The following is a 21,781-nucleotide window of genomic DNA, read 5'->3' as shown; positions in this document are numbered from 1 at the left end:
TATGTAGCACGTGAATTTATTTTGTACAAACCCTATTTTAAATGTTTTGTGTCAAAGCCTAAAAAAATTAAGAGCATGAAGAAATGTTTTTAACACCTCGCATATTTACAAGTTGGGGAGGGATCAATTTAAAGTGAACAAATTCCATCTTACAGGGCTCCAAGACAGAAGATCAGCAGCTAATTTATTCAGTCTATTTCAACAGGTCTACTTATGTGTGTACAGATTATACTTCAAAAAAAGGCTAACTTCTTAGCAGCCTGGATCTATATGAAAAAAATGTAGCAAACTTCCTCTTTGCTGTTTTTCCTGTCAACTGTACTACTTAGTCTAGGAGGCCAGACTGCATGTTTAATGTGGAGCTAGAGAGCAGTATTCAAGTGCCTTGGATCAGCTGCTTCTTTGGGCAGTTAGAAATTCAAGCTTCAGTATATATCTCATTATCCTGTAACAAATTCTAATAAAACAGTTTTTAATCAAAAGGAAAAAAACTATGGATTTTAAATGTCCAGCCATGTTTGATGTCAATTCGGATGTTTAAAAATACTGCAGCCAGCATTTATTATATATGCCAATATTTTTTGAACATATATTGACAGAATCTATACTGGCATACAATGATGGTCTTTTGCAGACTGTTAAAATGTGCCCAAGCATGAAAGACATCTTGTATAGATTGTATAGATGAGGAATAAGCAATATTCTTTTTAATTATTTTGTAGGATGAAACTATCATGAAGTTGAATAAAATTCAGCACTACAGCACTCAAGTATTTAATTCAGGATCCATAAAAATTCTAAAGGCAAAGGAGCACAACATCTGAGAGAAGAATGGTGATTTGTGAGCAATTACATAAAAGGCACACTTAAAAATTACTTATAATGAATCAATAGTACACAGCACAGATTTCAATTACTTCTGGATCTTGATCGCCTTTTAGGTGATTCTTGAAACACTTTACGTTTCGCCTCTCCCATACTCTTCTGTGACGAACCTTGAGAGATACAGAATGTTGTGTAGTGTTGTTTGTTTTTTTTTTAAAAAATGACATCCAAATATTTTACACACTGAGACAAAGCTGTTAACTTTCCCACAAGATGTTATTTCACACACAGATAACAAAACTGACTGCACTTTTTATACATTTTTTCAAAACTGACAAACCTGTCAAACACATCCTCATTCCTTTCATTGCCCAAAGCAGCAACCCGTGGCTTAAAATTTCTGTAATAATCTAACCCAAGTTAATGTACTAAATATATACTTTATTATTATTACAACTAGTACTGATAAAGATTATAAACATTGTACCTCCAATTTTCCTTCAGGAATATTAACTATTCCAAATAATTTTTACCACCATATATCAGGATATTATGCAAAATGTTTATCTAGATAGTAACCTAGTCAAACAAATTCCTTGTAGACTCTGATGCAATTCTAGATCAGAACAACTTAATTACTCATTTATCATTTGGAAACATGTGTTTCTAATGTTTCTGTATGTCGTCTTATTATTAACAAAGGGAAATAGAATTACAAGCTACACTATCATTTTAAGAACCATGATTATGGTGAATGAGAATATTTAAATTTAAATGCTAGATTTATTTCTCCGAATGGCAGCTGCTTATAGACAGGAAGGGAATGAGAAACCAGCAATATCTAAACAGTAGGTTTACATAGAGCAACTTTGCAGAACAATGATCAAGAAATGCAGACGTTATTGACTTTTATTGTAAAGACTGCATTCACTGCTATCAGCACAACACACCAAAATTAGAAGTGTAGAACAGCAAAGACTGCTCTCCCTACAAGTCTTAAACTGTGTGCTTAGTTTAACACCACTACATATATTAAACTTAGTTAGAGTATACTAGCACAGTTTTACGTTTACCAGTGTCTTCTTCAGATTTGGGAGAGGTCACTATGGCAAATTTTGTGTTATAGCGTGCTTTCTGTTTTTCACTAAGCATGTTCCACTGTGATTCCAGCAGCTCTTCAATTTCATCGCTTGAGGCATCTGGATGTTCAGCAATCACCTGAACAAACATAATACTTGTTCAAATATTAGAATATATATTTACTTAAAACTAATGCTTTATTTCTAAAAGTTGTCAAGTAAGAGATGAAGATTTCATTGTTTATCCTATGGGATCCACAAGACGTAAAGTGTGTGTATGTGTATCTACTAGTTGGTAATTGCGTAGTAAGAAGCAGTATCATTTTAGTAATATGTACTGTTTTTACTCTGATTTGAACTGTTTTATCCTGCTTTAGGTCTCTCATTAATTTTCTGTAAGCCACTCTTAAGTTTATTTTATAAACAAAACTGGGGCATAAACTTTTAAATAAAAAAAATATAATCCATCACTCTGGTAAAAAGAAAAACCTTCTGAGCTAGTATAGGGTAGAACTAACAGACTGAGCTAAGAATCAGGCAGTCCCTCATTTGAATCTTGCATCTGCATGAATTCATTAGGTAGCCTTAGGAAAGCCTCTCCCTCTTCTACCCATCTACAAAGGGCATAATCTGAAGACACATAATGAAGCAACCTTAGGGAAGCTAAATAGGGCTTGGTCTAGCCAGTTACTGGATAGGAAAGAGCCTGGGAACTATGTACACTGTCTTGAGTTCCATCACAGAAAGACAATGGGATAAATATCAAGTTGTTGTAATGATCACAAATTAAATGTATGCAAACAGCTTTGAAATTTTGGAAGTGCTACAAAAATGCGAAGCATTCTAAAAGTTTTCAGCATATAGATTTCAAGTTCCAGCTTCAGGGATGAAGGGAAGTAAATGGAACATTTTAAACCATAAGAAAATAGTGCAGTATTATCCAGTTAGAAGAATAGTTACAGGGTGAAGAAAAGGAACAGGTTTCTGAGCTACATTTATTTGTTCATATCATATGATATATATTTTTAAAAATCTATATTTCTCTAAGCTCTGCATATGCATAATTTAAATTGCATAATCATGAATCAGTGTTTGGGTGGTGGTAATAGTGGAACACATTAGAATGTTATAGCTCGGTTCCAAAGATTAACTTATGATAACCCACAGAAGTACAGTGCTCTAAACAAAATAAACTTGATAACAATAAGGCAGTGTGGTGTCATGGTTAGAGTGTTGGACTGGGGCTCAGGAGATCTAGGTTCTAGTCCCCACTTCGCCATGAAGCTCACTGGGTGACTTTGGGCCAGTCACTGACTCTGAGCCTAACCTAACTCACAGGTTGTTCTGAGGATAAAACAGAGAGGAGGGGGATCATGGAAACCGCTTCAGATTCCTTACAAGTGGAAAAAAGGCAGGATATAAATGCAACAATAAATAAATAAAACTTAGTTTTGATTTTTAACTCTGGTTGAGGCCTAATGTGAGCTATCCATATGACTTAACATGAAAATGTTGAAAGCCATATTAAAAGCACAGCATGGTTTGTGTTTCTTTATGTATAACCAAAAGATTTTGTATACAGCTTTCAAAAATGTAGAGGTTCCAGTTTTCTCTGAAGGGCACATAACAATTCTGGAATGATTAATCCGAAAGATAAAATCAACAAACATGCAATGAAAATGAAATCATTTTCTAATAGCCACCCCGCCCCGCCCTCCATCAAATTAAATGCATCTTACCTTGTTGTTTAAGCCCGTAGAAAGGATCACCATAACTTTGAATTAGCTTTTCCCCCTCAGACTTTAGGAACGCCCAAGACTCAGAAATGCCTTGGGGGCCTGAGGTTACAACCCACACACACACTAGTTGTTCCATGACTAAGACCAGGAGTTGCTTACCAACAATGGCTCTTTGTGAGTGATCCACACTAAGTCACACATACAGGTGACAGTCAATACTTAACATTAATAGGTAGGAAATCTTTGCAAAACAGTGGCTCTTCATCACCACTGTTTGGTTCTCTAGGAAAAAGTGGCTCTCCAAAAATAGTTTACAATTTAGACCCTCAAACACTGCCAGGCAGAATGGGCAGAACCCACATGCAAAACTCCAAATGGGAAAAAGGATGGGAGTGTGGGCTGCACAGGGACCACTCTCAAACAGCATTAAGTATAGTTACGCAACTCTTGTTTTCTTCAAGCGAACCCACATCCAGTTATAAGTAAGTCTTTGTAGCAAAAAAAAAATCATGGTGTGCGCAAATTTTGTCCATCCCAGTTTTTCCTAAGCAGAAAGGTCCACCTCTGTGAAAAAGTTAACCTTCAGCAGAAAAGTAATTGTTACAAGTTTATTTAGGTGAAAGCCATATACCAGAGTTATTCACCCTGGTTTCAGAGATTTGCAAAAATAAACCAGGAGACCATGGGCAACTAGCAAAGCATGAAAGGCATTGAAAAATAAAAGGAGACAAGCACATGATGAACCCTGGAGGCATCTTCCTGCTACATAGATCTAGACAACAGGGCAAGCATAAGCTGAAACAATCAAAAAGAGGTGGATGAGGGGAAGTATGGGGTCTAATCATGTGCAAGACTAAAAGAGAGGGGACATCCTCAATGATATCCTCACTGAGTATATATTCTTCACAAGCCAAGGAACTTGTGTTGCCAGCACAGGATCCATTGCAAAATTACGTTGTGCACAATCAATGAAAGGCACCATGCTGAAGACCTAAAAAAAATATTTTTCAAAAACTATTTTGTGTGAGGTTTTAGGGATATAATGGCCTGTTCCAAATAACAAATATTTCAGACTGCAACTAGCCTGAAAAAGTAAGATCTCCTAGATTGGCGTGGGAAACTTCAGAAGGTCCAGGGTCCATTTCCTTCCCCACAGGCTGCAATCTGCCAGGCAACCCCCGCCCCCCCCAAGTGAACAATTTTTTTTAAATGAAAAAAAAAAAAAGGTGTTCGGAGTACTACAGAGCTCCAAAAAGGTCAAATCATTCGACCCTTTTAGGGCTTCATGAGTGCTAATGAGTTCTACAAGCGTTAAATCAAGCTTGCAGAGTAGCTAGATTTGACCTTTTTTGGTGCTTTGTAGTTCTCCAGACACCTTTTTTCATTTAAAATAAAACATTTTTCGGGTAGCCTCGCAGACTGTGGCCTGGGGGCAAAAATGTTTTCTGTTAAGCAGATGTCACCTAAATTAACTTTGGAAGATGATCAGTTAGTTACCGAATTGATATCAGAAGAGAAATACAAATTTAAGAGTTTAAGAAGACTAAGGTAAGACTAAGGTCTTAAAGTAATTCAGAATTTTATCAAACATATGTATAGTTGTTGCCTTTTAGAACAGATCGTTTTAGTGACTATACTCTGAATGATGTTATTCCAGAAAGTTGGAATCAAGACAAAATAGTGCTAATAGCCTATGTAAATATTTACATAGGCTAAAACGGGGGGGGGGGGGGGGGAGGAACTCAAATGGCGCCCACTACTCTATTTGTGTCCCCCTTGTTTTTCACCGTAATAGCCTATGTAAATATTTACATAGCCTAAACCGGCTAAAAATAGGGAACGCAAATGGCGGCTGCCGTAGCCACCGCCATTTGCGTACGCTGTTTTTTGTGGGTTTTTTTGGCTTGCCGTGATAGGCTACGTAAATACTTACGTAGCCTATCATGGCAGCTTCGCAGGACGCAAATGGCTTCCGCAGCCTGTCCACGGAGCCAGCCCAGAGAGGATTCCGGGGGGAGGGACGGAGCACCTCCCCCACACCGCGAATCCAAGCTCTGCAAAGGTAAGTGACTTTCGTACATCCCTAATGAGAGACTGAAAGAACTGGGCATGTTTAGCCTTGAGAAGACTGAGGAGAGATATGATAGCGCTCTACAAATACTTGAAAGGCTGTCACAGAGAAGAAGGACAGGATCTCTTCTCGATCATCTCAGAGTTCAGGACACAGAATAATGGGCTCAAGTTACAGGAAGCCAGATTCCAGCTGAACATCAGGAAAAACTTCCTGACTGTTAGAGCAATACGACAATGGAACCAATTACCTAGGGAGGTAGTGGGCTCTCCCACACTGGAGGCATTCAAGATGAAGCTGGACAACCATCTGCCAGGGATGCTTTGACTTGGATTCCTGCTTTGAGCAGAGGGTTGGACTCGATGGTCTTATAGGCCCCTTACAACCCTACTATTCTATGATTCTATGGGGACTCCTTTGAAGTACACACAGAAGTTTTGCTCATCTAAGTTTGATTTAGAATAGTACACGTGTTTTAACAGTAGGTGAAGGTAGTAAATGCCTCTCTGGCAGCATTATGCTTCCAGCCTAGGACAGTATTGCTGCTCATTAAAAAAGGCTGAAAAAGACATGTGAAGTGGGGTTGGTCTTCCACTGGGCACTATACATATGACAGTGAAACAGTAGCTGCATTCAAATATAATGCTAAACCACAGCTTGGCACTATGAGAGTGAACCACAGTGAGCCTCAGGCTCACACACCCTTCCCACCCCCCAGGTGCAGCCATGATGAGTTTGGAAGCTTTCACTTCCATGTTAGATTAACCACAGCTTGTCATGACATTCTAACCTTGACAAGCTGTGGTTAATTTTAACTTTGGTTTGCTTAAACAAAACAACCACAAGCTATAGTTTATGAAGCTGGTTTGTTTCAACTAACCATAGTTAAAGGTTCAGTAAAAGGTAAAGGTGTCCCCAACCAGTCGTGTCCGACTCTAGGGTGCGGTGCTCATCCCCGTTTCTAAGCCGAAGAGCCAGCGCTGTCCAAAGACGCTTCCGTGGTCATGTGGCCGGCATGACTGAACACCGAGGTGCACGGAACACTGTTACCTTTCCTGCCGAGGCGGTACCTATTTATCTACTTGCAATTTCTTGCTTTCGAACTGCTAGGTTGGCAGAAGCTGGGACTGAAGACGGGAGCTCACTCTGTCACGCAGCACTCAGGTCTCGAACTGCTGACCTGCTGACCTTCCAGTCTGCAGTTCAGCATCTTAACCACTAAGCCACCACGGCCCCCTAAAGGTTCAGACCACATGCTGATTTGCGGTTGATCTAAAACCAAAACAAGCTGCCAATCATTTGTTTGTGTCACACCGGAGGAGAGGAGCACTGTGAAAGCCCAAGGCTTACTGCAGCTTGTAAACCATGGTCTAGTATTATGTACAAATGAAGCCAATTTATTAATAGCTGCACTACCCTTGCCAGAAACATCTTTGGGTTTTGCCTGGAAAGTATAAGAGATGTTTTGTTATATTAGCGAAACACCCAGAGCTGAGAATTAAAACATGTTCTCCTTTTACCCATCGCTCTTCTACAGACAAGGTATCAATGCAAGAGATGTTGGAGCTACCTTACTGAATAGAAATAAAGTCATAGAGTTAAGTAAGAATTCTTTTCCCCCATTCTACAAGCAAAATGTAAAATGGTTCAAATCTCATCCTTGTCATTACACCATAGACCTCTTAGTCCCATTTCTCCAATATGGGCATAAGACTAGATTGGTATAAACAATTCTAAGATAATCAGGTGTTTTGAACACTTTAAAAGTGCTAAGAATTATTAGTAGTTTTCATAGTCAGTGTTTCTGGCCACTGTTGCACTGTAAAAATTGTCTATATCCTGTATCTTTTCATCACCTGGGGCTCTCTTCTACTAATACAAAGGCTTCCATTGAGACACACATGGCAAGATGAAGCACATATCTTGACATCTTTTTTTCCTTCAAAGCAGCTGCCACAAGGCAGGAATTGGATTGTGGCTGCAGCACATGCAAAGGGGCTTAAGCTTTGCCCCGTGCCATTTTCTCAATCTAAATCCGTCTCTTCCCCAAACTGATTTGTCCTGCTGGGGAAAACTAAGTACTATCACCATATAACAGATGTGCTATTATTCCCCATCTAGGGAATAATGGCCAAGGTGAGGACGAAATCTGAAACAATTTACATTCCATTTGCAAATGTTTTCCAATCACAGTGTTCCCATGTCCCTTCAAAAAGTATTCCCACAAAGCACTGCTAGAAGCTGTGTCACACTCAGCGCAGCAGGACTTCTGTTTAATTGAGACCTTAAAAACCCTGCTGTGTTGACAAGGCCATGCATGTTTGTAATGCAGCTTTTGGGATCAAGGCCAAACTGTTTAGATACTAGTACAAAGCCAGTGCGGTATAGAGGATGGAGCACTGGACTTCAACTCCTGTTAAGCCATGATAAGTCACTCTCTCTCAGTGACAGCAACCTCGTAGGTTTGTTGCCAGGACAATGTAGGATAATCTGCTGTATGATGTCCAAGGTCCTTGGAGAAAGATGGGATATGTGTACATGTGCATATGGCCATGTCTGCACGGATGTGTTTACCACTCCGGAATCTATTTTACATGTGGAGAGGTATATAAATGTTGTAAATAAACAAAATAAAATGTGTCCAAGTGTGCATGTATGAGAGGGACAGACAGAATTCATGTACTAAAGTGTATGTGGCAAGTTTTAGACACTGTCAGAAGAAAAACAGATTTGTGTAAAGAATTAAACTTCATAATACAAGTTCTGAAGGCACAAACCTCGTCTCTGTGCTTCTGACAAAAAACCAAGAACTGAGAAACTGCATCTCCCTTTCTGTTTCGTGGAGTATATGCAACAGCCTTTTTCCTACTGACAGGTGACACTGCGCCTCTTTTGGTTTCTCTCTCTTCAAGGACTTTTTCAGGAGTTATATTCTTAACAGGTTTGATGCTTTCTTGATATTCATCCACTGCAAGCAATTTTGTTCTCCTCCTCCTCTTGGTAGGAATATCATATTCTTTTCTTGATTTCAAAGTCTGAGAAATGTCTTCATCTGTGTAAAATTTATCCATTTCCTCCAAAGATTTAACAACAAGACCTGCTTCCTTTGCCACTTGAGGATTAAGAAGAGGTCTGCCCCTAACATAAATGAAAGTGTACTTGGCTTTCCGTTCTTCCGCTCTCAAGGATAATGCATCTTTTGCTTGCTTGACACCCATTTCCCACTGGGGGCGTAGTTTTCCTGAAACAGGTTTCAACATCTGTGGGGAAACAACATGAAGTATTGAGGCCAACAATAAAAGAAAAACCCTATGTATTATGAAAATCATCACTTTCTCTATTAATGTATTCAAATGCATCTTCTATCCCGATATGGAAGAAAATGCTATTAGTAAAAGCTGTTAAGTTGGGCAGGGAACAATGATTTGCAAAGAAATGTGGAGCAGTTAATGCAGTAATAGATAACACTCCTGCCCCACAACAATTTGTAGTGCTTCTTGTGAATATTCAGGCAGGTATGACAGCAGCTGAGATAAAACGTTTACCTTTATTTTCTCTGCTTTGGTAAGGGAATGCTTTGCACTTTCCTGGCACAATTGCTCAAATTGTTCTTCTCCTTTGAATGGTACAAGACTCTTCTCAAATACCCAAGCTCGTTCTGGGGCATCTCCAAAGAACTGGACATGATATTGGCGAAAACTTTTCTTTTGTCCTGAAAATTGTAGAAAGCATATTTACATAATTTATGGTCTCATCTAGAGATATTAACATACACCTACACAAAAACACATTCAATGATACACCCAAGAATGATAGACCTTTGTTTGACTGTCAGACATGGTTTTCCAAGACTTCATTTTAATTAATATGGTTTTAAAACTATATATTTGATCTCTAATATGTAGGTTTGACTTTAAAAACCCTCTTTGGAATCAGATTGTACAAATAGTGTATGTGTAAATTCTCTCTCAGGCCCTGGAGTTTATATCCATTACGCTAATGCAGAGAAATTAACTAACTATAACTGTGGCATAGTTCAATGAAATGTTGAGCTACTCTATGCCCAGCTCTTTGGAGATGGTCTTGCAGGAGTCAAAAACAATGACTAGTCCTAAACGACTACATAGTTTTTAGGAGTGTGGAGGACTAAAGGTAAAAGAACAACAAAACCCCACAGCTGTAACACCCCCTCCCAAAAAAAACTCCACACCACCTTACAGCATTGGCAGTATCCACCTCCCATTGCCTATAAGACAATTTCACAGCATGGGCAGGAGGGAGGACTATGTAATCAGGCTACGTAATACCATTGGCAGAACTACCATCCATGCTAAATGATGTGGCTAGTAGGTAAAGCCAAGGGGAAGAGGGGCAGGCTGCAGGCTATAGCTCCTTTCTCCAACCTGGTGGCCTCCAGATGCTTGGGGCTTCAACTCCCACCAGCCCCAGCCAGCATGACCAATGGTCAGGAATGCTGGGAGTTGTAGTCCAAAACATCAGAGGGCACCAAGTTGGGCAACACTGGGCAACCTGATGCCTTCCAGATGTTTTGGACTACAACTCCCAGCATTCCTCACCACTGGCCATGCTGGCTGGTGTTGATGGGAGTTGTAATCCAGAATATCTGGAAGGTATCAGGCTGCATTATGCTAAAACTAACAAGGCAAATCAAGAATATTAATTCGATTTAAGTTATGCCTCTTTTGCTCTCTTCTAAATGGACATGAGACAAGCTTATCAGCCTTGTTTTTTGTTATAACAGTGGAAGTTACACAATTGTACAGGAGAGCTACCCAAAATACCCTGTTTACAAGATTAAAAAGCACACAGCTACTTGTAATCTAACTAAATGAGTAATACCCAGTCCCTACAATACATTGTGATCCAAGTATGTGAAATATTAAAACATTTTATAATAATCTGATTCAAATTACTACAATATTTGTATTAATACTAGCTATTTTTCTATTCTGGCCTAATGAATACCTCAGTGTTATTCAAAAAGCTTGCATGTCCTCCCATCTTCTCTGTGTACTGAAACCAACAAATAAAATATACCAGTTTACTTCTTTTTCCTTGTTATTCATTGGGCCAAATACACCAATAACTGCAAATGCCAAACTACCAAAAAAAAGGGCATACCATTTAGTTTTGTGAAGCTATGAAGAAGAGGATCAGTTGAAATCATACAGGGCCACCATGGATAGCCAGAAACTTTGGACCATACCAAGTCTCCTACATTGTACTTCAGTACATGAATTTTGTCATCTTTTCCAGTAAGTAAAGAAGAATCTTCTTTAGCAGGAATCTTTTTTTAAAAAGAAAAAGGCACATATTTACAAATTCTAGCAACTTAAACATCAAATATAGTTTCGTATTAGAACATACATGAAAAAAGTTTGATAATCACAACTTCATTTTACTGGTAACAGCACTATATGTTGGGTTCACTGCAACTGTAACTTCTAACCAGTGCTCACAAAAACATCCTCAGTGCTCTGAATAAGACCTGGGCTGCTAAGAAAACAGGTATCAGGCCACCCATGGTATTTTTCTTTTTCTTTAAGGTTATGTGTGAAGTTTCTCATATTTGGTTACAGGAAAATATATTATTTTAAAATGAAGGGACAACTGAGATCTGAATTCCACACGAGAGGCTAATTATTCCAGCTTCTCTCAAAGTTGATATTACAACTTTGGAACTTTCCAAATCCTGTATCTCAGAGCCACCTCACATTATGCAGCAGAAAGCACATATTTATCATTAAGTTAATGAGCAGTAAGAAGCAATGACTCATCCTGGCTCTCTGGCATATGTACCAATAAGATACACACACACAGTTGAAAATATACATTTGATGAACACACAGATTACATTTTGATTATTATTTTTGATTAAAACATATTGTGGATACATCTTATAAATGCATGTGTGAATCAGCCCTGAATTCATTTGCAAAAGCAGGTTTCTAGCCCATTTATGGCTTTGAAGATAGACTTCTTGAAAGCAAAATAAAATTACTGAACTTGTTTCTCAGGAGAGGTTCAGTAATATATACATTTTGTACAAATGATGACTTCTGAGTCATCGATGGTCTGGATAATTTTCCAGAGCAGTACAAGTTAAGAAAGAGGAGAGTGCCACTCCCACCTAGAGCCCCGTCTGTACAAAGGGACTGAAGGATTCCTTATTTTGAAATTCCAGCTTCTGATGAAGGCAGCAAACTAAATGAAGCCTCAATTGTAAGAAATGCAGAGAAGTCCGTGTGTGTGTGTGTGTGTGTGTGTGTACACAACTCAGGAAGGGTCAGGGCCAAAATCCTGGCTGCAATTTTTCAGAATCATTTCATGTACCCAATACAAAAGTTGTACAAAATCAGAGATGATTCTGTGATGTAGGCACCCAGTGAATAAAAAGGTGGCCAAAACAATTTCCCAGGTAATCAGGAAACAGGAATTATTTTTGGTCTGTAGCTGTGCTGTTAAAGAGGGAGGCGGGTGGGATTATAGTTCCACTTCCTTTCCCATTTTCATCTACAAATATTGTTACCAGGCAGACCATGAGATCCACTAAAAGGTAGGCTGTTCCATGTACAGGCTCCATTCCCATCACCTGGGTGAGGCCTTGAGTATTCCTCCCATATTTGCTGCCAGGCAGCTTAGTTTTTCCGGGAGACAGTGGAGGACAGGAAGGCCTGGTGTGCTATGGTCCATGGGGTCACGAAGAGTCGGACATGACTTAACGACTGAACAACAACAAGCTTAGTTTTACTTCCTATAAACTTGCTGTTGTAGCTTTCATTCTTGCTGGTTTAAGTGACTCCTCTCCCTTACAAAAAGCATGCAACCCTCACAAAGGCATTGTTCCTATGATATTATGAAGGCATTCCTGAGACTGCTTGCTGATTCGTTGGTCCCTTCCATTTATAAGCAATGGGGGTGCTAGGAGCAACACTGCTATTGGTAGGTGGCAATGGTGTTGCTAGGATCTCTGTATAATCATTGCTATGCTAGCTCACTTTTCTACTAGTGTTACGGTGCTTTTGTCATTGCTGCTGGAAAAGCAGAGGATACCAACTAGCTACACCTAAACTCTAGCATACCTGTGGCCATCTTGGGCTAGATTGTAGGACTGTCCTTCCTATAGCTTTGGTATGGCAACAGCTTATAACTTGTCCTTCCAATAACTTTTGGCTAGCAACAGACCTGCTCATTTAAAAAGGAAAACATATCTGCATATAGCCAAATTTTATATTTGGTCTATAAGAGGAGTGGGCAACACACAAGCTGTGGACTACATATGACACCCACAGCCCGGGGGGGTGGCGGTGGCAGCGTTGAAAGTGGCCCCCAGAACCCCCCAAAGTTACCCATTGCTGTTCTATACCCACAATCTGACGAGCCCACTGTATCGTATCAGAGGTTACAGGCAACATTCAACAGTGAGGATAACTAACAACCCTGCTTTATGCCTCTGTTAAGATAAATAGCAGTGATTTCGTTCCATTAGTGATTACTGATGGGAGAGGCTTCTTGTAGAACGATTTAATCCACTTAAGAACTCAGAAAGTCTCCCAAACTTCTCTAGGATGCTGAAAAAAAAAAAAAAAGGAAATCTTGTCATGCTGTTTTGGCAACTAGAGATAGAATCTTCATGGATTCTTGATGTTTTCCAAAGCAGAAATGATATTAAGGAGTACCTCCATGGATTCTTTACGTTCTTCTAAACTAGCAATAATATCAGTGTGTAATCATATTTGGGCAATGCCACGCTATTAATAATACAAGCCTTCTCATGTTGCCGTAGAATGAAAGGAAAAAATGTAACCCACTATCTATTGATTTATTATAGGGATGGCGGAGAATTTCTCCCCGAATCTTCGGGGGGCCAAGCGCCAACGCATTCGGCCCCCCGAAATCGGTGGTGAAATTCTCCGCCCCGCCGGCCCCCCCGGGACGGGACTTACCTTTGGCGAATGTCCCTCCCGGCGGCGGTTCAGCGCGGGCGGCGGCCGGTCTCCCGACCAGCTGCTGCCGCCGCCATTGCAAAAAAAAAAGAAAAGAGTAAAGTAAAAAAAAACCACACACCCGTGCATAGGCTACGTAACGATTTACGTAGCCTATCACGGCTAGATTTCCAAAGTCAGCCGTGATAGGCTACGTAAATCGTCACGTAGCCTATCACGGGTGACTTTGAAAAAAAAAAAAAAAAAAGCGCATACGCAAATGGCGGCGGCCCATGGGCGCCGCCATTCGTGTTCCTTATTTTGGCACGTCTAAAGGGCTTATTTTGGCACGTCTTATTTTGTTAAGTAATAGGAACTATTACTTAGTTCCTTATTTTGGCATGTCTAAGGGGTATTTGCATTGCCCTTATTTTCGCCGTAGTCTACGTAAATCTTTACGTAGACTAGACGTGCCAAAATAAGGAACGCAAATGGCAACGCCCATGGGCCGCCGCCATTTGCGTACGCGGGTTTTTGTTTTTCAAAGTCACCCGTGATAGGCTACGTGACGATTTACGTAGCCTATCACGGCTGACTTTGGAAATCTAGCCGTGATAGGCTACGTAAATCGTCACGTAGCCTATCACGGGGTCTTTTTTTTTTTTTACTTTTTGTTTCGTGGCCGGGGAGACGGGGCGCTTCTCCCCGGCCTGAATTTCGGCCGGGCGAGGCGGGAAGCCTCCCCCCCTTCGCCTGAACTTCGGGGGGAAAAGTGAAGCGCCTCCCCCCCACCGCGAAGCCAAGCTGCGAAAAGGTAAGTGACTTTCGTACATCCCTAATTTATTATTTATTTGTTACTTTTATATTCCACCTTTCCTCCAAGGAGTCCAAGGTGGCGTACATGATCCTCTTCCTCTCCATTTTATCCTCACAACCCTTTGAGGTAGGTTAGGCTGAGAGTCAGCCCAAAGTCACCCTGTGAGCTTCATGGCCAAGGGGGAGACTAAAACCTGGATCTCCGAACTCCCAATCCAACACTCTAACTACCACGCTGGCTTTCACTGGCTAACCCTATGTAGCCAGGCAAGTTTTTGCATCAATGCTCATTACTTAAACTGATCTATGATTTTCACATTCCAGGGGGAATCCCCCTCCAAAGGGGGCTGAAACACAAACAAAGATAAATAGATTAGAATAAAATTGTTCAAATTCTACATACGTTTCCTTGGGATTAAATGTTATATCGCCCAAGCCTGGGATGTTCCTACATTACCATTTTATTTTACTACAGCCTTCCCCAATTTGGTGTCCTTCCAGATCCTGGTTGATCAATTTAAATCAAGAAGAAACTATTTCATATATCTTCTGAACAATGGTGCAAATCTGAGCACTAAACCATGTTAATTTACAACTAAATAGAGCATTGTTTTCACTGTTTCATTCTTAGAAGCAGGCCTTGCATCTCTTTGACTCACTGTATATATTTTACATCTTTTACCTATAGAAGGGATGGGAAGATTCGCACATCACTTGAAGCCATGGTGGTTTATAAGCTACTCACAGTAGTTTATAAGCTACTGTATCCACAACAGGATCGGACTAATAAGCTACTACGCATAGCTTATTTTCCTCGCTCCCACCCCTCCTCCCTCTACAGTCCTCCCGCTTGGCCAGGATAGTATCCCAGCTTCCATTGTGTTGGATACCACTCCCCGCCTGCCCTCACACCATAGTTCCTCTTTCCAAGCCGCTGAAAGGAGCGAAAACCGCATTTGCACCAAAAGATTTGCATCTATAAACCCTAGGAAGTTCATAGGGTCGGGACAAAACTTCATACAAAGCTTCCCCTAGTAGGGATGCACCAAATGCACCATAAAAACCCTGTGTCCTCCCCCCATTCCTTTCGTTCCCCCCACTGGCAGTGGCGCACTTTTGACACAGGCTTCTTTTCCCACTGTGCACTACATTCCAGTAGCGCTATTTTGCAGTAGCGCTGTTTCACTCATTCACTATTTCGTAGTTGGGCACTTGGAGATAAGGCAACTGGAGCTATACAGAGCAGCTTGTACTTTTTACTTTTCACTATGTCATGTTAGTGCAGTAGCGCTATTTTGCCATTGTGCACTTGGGATATAGGGCAATTGGCGCTGTATGATGCTGCTCCTTATTTTTACTTTGCACTATGTCAAGGTAGCACAGTATCGCTATTTTGGTGTTTCAGGGGTGGTTTAGAGCTTTTGTCAGCAACTATCTGTTCCTGGCTGCTAGGTAGATCTCAGAAACAGAGATCTGCTGGCTGAAACAGAGCGGCAGCAGCAGTTTTGACCGCTCTTGCCAAGCGATTCCGTAGGCAATGTTTAAACCACTCTTTAAGTCACTGTGGAGTGCCAGACAACACAATAAGCTACAGTGGTTTAAATAAACGTCCCCATAGACTGTGGCTTATCAGAGTGGCACAAGCCACCCTGTCAGGGGAAACCCACTTGCAGACAAAATGATAAGCCGTGGTGGTTTATAACCTACTGTGAGTAGCTTATAAACCACCATGGCTTATTGTGACGTGTGAATCCGGTCAATGTCTTTTAAATATTCCCATATAGGGTCTTTCTTATGACCAGCACCCATGACAGTTTGAGGTTGACAGCACAATTTGGCTGGTAGAGACCTTGATTTGGTTTAGAGATCAATTGTATAGCTAATGTCATTTAAGAGAAACTTAGTATTTACTTTTTGTAAAATCTCATTTACAATTTTAAACATCCATTTTTCGGATTTTTAATTTTTTTTTAATTTTTTAAGCCACCCTGCTATATTGTCTATCTGCCTTAACTGACTCCTCTGCCTTGCACGGTGAAGATCCACCATCGCATAAGCACCAAACAACAACAATCCTATGCAACCAGCGTCTTTGCCCATGTAACTTTGGTCAGAGAAATATTAGTGGAAAGCCCAGAATTTTCAAGAAGCAAGAACAGGTAGTTAGGCTAGACAGGGCCATTTTAATAAGATGGAAAATTAAAATAAATGCCCACGTTTGGCTGAATTTCCTAACATTGTGTGAGTGTGACAGGGCCATTAATTCATTTTTATGAGGATGTAAGTATAGGCATAGCATGTTTGTGATGAGACTTAACTGTAACTAAGGGTGCAATCATATCCAGATAGGTGGCCACCTCTGAACTCGGAGGCGACCGCCTGTCCAAAACAGGGCAGGAGAAGCACAGAGGGGATCGTTCCCTCCGCACTTCTCTTGCCTTGCATTTTTAGCTAGACAGCCAATTACGGCTGTCTAGCTGCGGGAGGATGGAGTGGGGAAGAAGGCCGCTGTACGACACGTTGGATGTGTCGTACAGGCATTTCTGCCCTCCCCGCCCCGGAATGCCCCCAGCCACGCCCCTTTTCGGCCGCTCCGTTGTCCTCTTGCGAGCACGGAGGACGGGGCCATTCCGCACTGCCTCCGAGGCAGCGTGGAAGTGGGGGGGAGGTCAGTTCTCCAGGAACCAACCTTGGAGCATGGGCTCCAAGGTCGGTTCCTGGATAACACGATATCCTATGGCCGTCTAACCACTGTGAAGCGGCGATAGGATTGCTCCCTAAATTATTATTTTTTAAATGAGAGAGAAATTTAATATTTTATTTATGATTTCTTTAAAAATAAAAACATCTGCTTTAAGTAAAAAAGACGTGATTAAAATTTTAAAAATCTGAAAGGGTTTTTTAAATCACTGTTTCTTATCCACCCTGTTCCAGATGCATTGGATTCTACTCCCATCATTCCCAGCCAGCATGGCTCTGTCTTAGTCTATATCAGAACTGGGCAACCTTTTTCACCACATGTGGTGGGTGTCAGGCCAGGGACCATAGGCTGGCAGTGGCCATGGCCAGAGTCAGTGGCAGGTGGGGGTTCCCCCTACACACAGAGCCTTCCCCCTACTCACTGACACACACACACTTTCCCCAACAGACTTCATCACCATTGGCAAAAAACCTCAGAATGAGTCCAATTAAACACGGGCTAGAACTCATTTTAAAGCCAACTCTCTGGCAGTGAGGGCAGCAAATTTACTGTTCTTCTGTGCAACTAATGTGTCTGCACAGTCACTCAGTGGATCTTTTTTGGGTGATCAAAGCCCTATTACGCTTTGGCCTGCAAGAAAAAGAGGTGAACCACTTGATAGCCTGTTGTAACCACTTTGCACAACACTTCGCAGATAACATTTATCTGTAATCTGTACAGGTCCAATGGATGGAATTTTGTCCCCGATTGTCCAGTCATAATCCATACTTTTCCATTTGTACAACCCAAGGATGCAGATATGATCCTTGGAGAGGTGAGGCCTACCACTTGTGTGCTGGACCCTTGCCCTTCCTGGATTATAAAAGCAGTTGTAGGAAGGGCTGACTAAGTGGGTAAGGGTAGTGGTGAATGTCTCCTTATAGCAAGTTATGATTCCGTCTTGCCTAAAAGAGGTCATGGTAAGACCTTTCTTAGAAAAAACCTCAGTCCATTCTCCACTATTCCATTCTTGGGCAAGGTGTTGGAGCACATAGTGGCTTCTCAGCTCCAGCCATTTCTGGATGAAGCAGATTATCTAGATTCATTTCTATCTGGCTTCAGGCCTGTTAATGGGACAGAGACTGTTGTGGTCACCTTGGTGGATGATCTATGCTGAGAACTGGATGGAGAGTGTGTCCCTGTTGGTTCTTCTGGATCTCTCAGCAGCTTTTGACACCATTGACCATGGTATCCTTCTGAGGTGTCTGTCTGAGATGGGGCTGGGAGGTACTGTTATACATTGGCTCCGGTACTTCTTAGAGGAGCGATTTCAGATGGTGCTGGGGGATTCCTATTTGACGCCATAGCCATTGGCCTGTTGGCTTCAGGGTTCCATCATATCCCCCATGTTATTTAATATGTAAATGAAACCGCTGGGAGAGACTGTTTGGAGTTTTGAGGTTCAGTACTGCCAGTATGCTGATAATACCCAAGATTTTCACTTTTATGTACCTTTTAAAGATGGAAAAGCCCTATCCAGATTAGAAATGGCAATTTTTATGGCCCCTTTGAACTGTGGCTTACAATCCTCATGTTTCAAAGTTCCCGTACATTTCCCCACTAGCCTCCAACTGTGATTTTAACAGCAGCAGACAAAAAGAAATTAAGCAGATAAATCTTCTCCCATCGCTTAATCTTTCTGCTAGAAAAGGCTTCACCTCTTTAATTTATTTATGCCTGGCACAGGTTACAGGCACATGAATAGGCCCAGAAGAAAAACAGCAACCTACTTGCCTGTCCACAACTCACAGCCCCTCCTGTTCCTAGGCCCTCTAGGAACCAGAGTAGCCACAATAGTTCTACCGGGCACTAACATTTAAAAGCTGCACAACAGGTAGGAATGCAACAGTTGCTATTTTCCCAGCATTAAGATCAGGGATCCATCAATTTTGGCTGGCCTTTGTAGTCAGACAAAAATTGTGCTTGCCAGGACTCTGCCCTTCCCTCAATGGGGGAGGGGGCAGGGGCTTGTTCCCAACCTTGAACTGCTCTTCAATTGCTTCTGGAACTCAACATAAGGTCAGAGACAATCGCCTGATCCCCTCCCTGCCCAGCTCTAAGTCAAGAGAAAGGCTGAAGCTAATCTCTTCCACACTACACTTTTGAAACACTAAGAGTATCCCCAAAGCACAATGCTGCACAAGAACCCCAGCCCTGATCCTGAGCATAGAGCTGATGAGAAGTAGGGATCATTCTCAGTTATGCTATATTTCTAAGGTGCTAAGAACACCTTAGAGTTCACAGAGGCACAGAATGACACAGACTAGACTCTGACTTCCCTTGGTCTCTAAAGTAGAGTGAAACTGTGGGAATGATGCCCCATCCCAGCTGCAAGCACCAGGGCAGGGGGAGGATAAGGGCTAGGTTGGGCTTATTATGCTCATCAGAAGGTGATGGCACACTACAATGACAAGCATGGCAAGCTTATTTGTGGATCGCGGTCTCCGATAACATACCTGATGGCAGGAGCAATGCAGCTCTCTACACCTAAAATGGCTTTTTTGTTGTTTCTTTCCCATATCAAAAAGCAAAACAAAAAGTTGGACTTAGCGTGAAGTGGCATTCTGGTTAGCGAGATGTGGAGCAAAGAGAAAAAGGTTAACTCCCACTTCTGTAGAAGGCATGGCCAATCAAAAACTGTCATACATACCAGGAAGGGGAGGACTCCCTTTTTAGTCGCAGGACTTGCAGCTTCCAGAAGAGCTTAACAAATTGATAAAACTATTCAAACAAAATGGAAAACTGTAATATATCAAACAGAGATAGAAAAAGCAGAGGGATGTCCAGCAGAGTCCCTATGTAACTATGTAGGGTTACTGCACAAACATGAAGTAGTAACCCCTTTAAACAATGCCCCCCCCCTTTTTTTGTACAATTCAGGGAGAGGATCCCTGCATCACACCTCACTGACCAGAACACCACTTCACAGTATGTCCGACTTTCCATTCACTGTTAGCAAGGAAGTGGAGCTGGGAGGGAAGGGTTATATCAGAGCTGTATCCCATGAAGGCTGGGTCTCAATTATAAAACTTGCTGAAGGACTGTACACTCAAAAGATGCTTCAACAGAAGCAAACATATATTTTATAGTGCCATATTGTCAGGATCTGCTCAGTCTGAGAAGCTCTGCAGCTCCACCTGGGGGCCATAGAAGACAGCTTGGCTCACAATATTTGCAGGATTAGGCCCTGGCCCTGCAGGTGCTCCCAGGTCCTCTAATGCTAACCAGCTGGGAGCCTCAGGGAGCCCTATAAAGAGCTTCCTTTTCCCTTCAAACCTTGCCACAGCAACACAAGCCATTGTGGTGGCAGCATTGTGTCCCAGTTGCTTGTTCCTGATCTTTGCTATGCCTTGCTGGTTCTTGACCCCTGCCTGTTTGGACTCTGCTTTTGTCTGTAGCCCTACCATGCCTGGATCTAACCCCTGCCCAGGGAACCTCTGCTCTCTGCCCACCTCCATCCCTCCTTGTCCCGGTGTTCCTGACAAGGACGCCTGCCGCCCACATCCCAGACCTGACATTTATGAAGGTCGATGGACATTCAAATGTCTTCTAGGGGCACTTTAGTTTGTAGTGCCACTGAAGATGCAGCACTTCTGTAATAGCCACTGGAGGGGTTTGATGTTGGGATGAGTATACTTAGGACATATAGTCACAAACCCACCTACTGATAGTGGACCTTGTTAACTTAACAGTCTTGGTCCCCTTTTCTCTAGGAGACAAGCAGTGCCTCTGTGCACCTTGAGGTCTGCCTATGACTGAAGTATATCCTTATCACCCTATGCACATCCAGGGTGTACCATATTTTCTTTCTTGGATGAGACGGATTTGGACAAAAGTCAGAAGGACACCATGGTCAATGGTGTCAAAAGCCACTGAGAGATCCAGCAGATTAGCTAGATTTTAATCTGGCTTCAGGCCTGCTAATGGGACAAAGACTGTTTTGGTCACCTTGGTGGATGATCTATGCTGGAAGCTGGACCGGGGAGCAGGGGCTTATCCCTGTTGGTGCTGCTGGGCCTGAAAACAAGCAAGTTTTGGTTCATAGACCAAGTTCAATGTTTGCTTTGATACCTGCAGAGCAGTAGGTACCACTTCTCAAAAAGGTGAACTGGGAGGTGGGCTAATAAATCGGATTAAGGATGGGGGAAACAGTGAGCAAAGATGGAGATAAAGACAAAAATAGAAGAAACAGAAATAAATGCTTTAGAACATGTGCTTAGTGATCACGATTCACCCCCCCCCCCATATCACAACATCATGCTGATAACATAGCAGGTGGTAATGCACCATTGTGCCTAAGGCGACAGATTCATCGGTGCTGACAGGTGATCTAAGTTTTAAGTGAGCTACTACATTTTCCCTGGTATGACCGGCATCCATAGTTCCAGAAATGAAAGTGAACCATCCCCAATTCCCCCTTTGGTCCACCTCGCACCAATGAAATTCCCAGTGCAGTCGCACAACAATGTTGCATTTTGCAGTCTGTTACTGTCCTTGAAAGAACGCCTGGCCAAGCATCTCTGCATTAGTTTTTCTTCAGTAACAAACAGAAGGGGAATAGGAAT

The 21,781-nt window shown here is 41.8% G+C and overlaps 1 protein-coding gene across 3 annotated transcripts in view; it reads right to left on the bottom strand.

Annotated features, from left to right (window-relative positions):
* NSD2 (nuclear receptor binding SET domain protein 2) overlaps positions 1-21,781 on the bottom strand; it is a 154,706-nt gene that overhangs the window by 86,212 nt on the left and 46,713 nt on the right. For 2 of the 3 annotated variants that reach the window (XM_084845023.1, XM_084845024.1), the window contains exons 3-7: positions 10,857-11,022; positions 9,260-9,426; positions 8,492-8,974; positions 1,899-2,043; positions 918-995 (exon numbers count right to left, since the gene is read on the bottom strand). In XM_084845023.1, coding sequence (XP_084701149.1) covers positions 918-995; positions 1,899-2,043; positions 8,492-8,974; positions 9,260-9,426; positions 10,857-11,022 — 1,039 coding nt within the window. The remainder of the gene's footprint in view (positions 1-917; positions 996-1,898; positions 2,044-8,491; positions 8,975-9,259; positions 9,427-10,856; positions 11,023-21,781) is intronic. The other variant, XM_084845025.1, reaches the window with a different exon arrangement.

This window comes from Heloderma suspectum, chromosome 3, assembly GCF_057233095.1.
Source record: "Heloderma suspectum isolate Gila_16-S chromosome 3, 16-S_ref, whole genome shotgun sequence".
NCBI classification, from domain to species: domain Eukaryota; kingdom Metazoa; phylum Chordata; class Lepidosauria; order Squamata; family Helodermatidae; genus Heloderma; species Heloderma suspectum.
The sequence above is the reverse complement of the archived record's forward strand: the minus strand, read 5'-3'. Positions and strand labels throughout refer to the sequence as shown.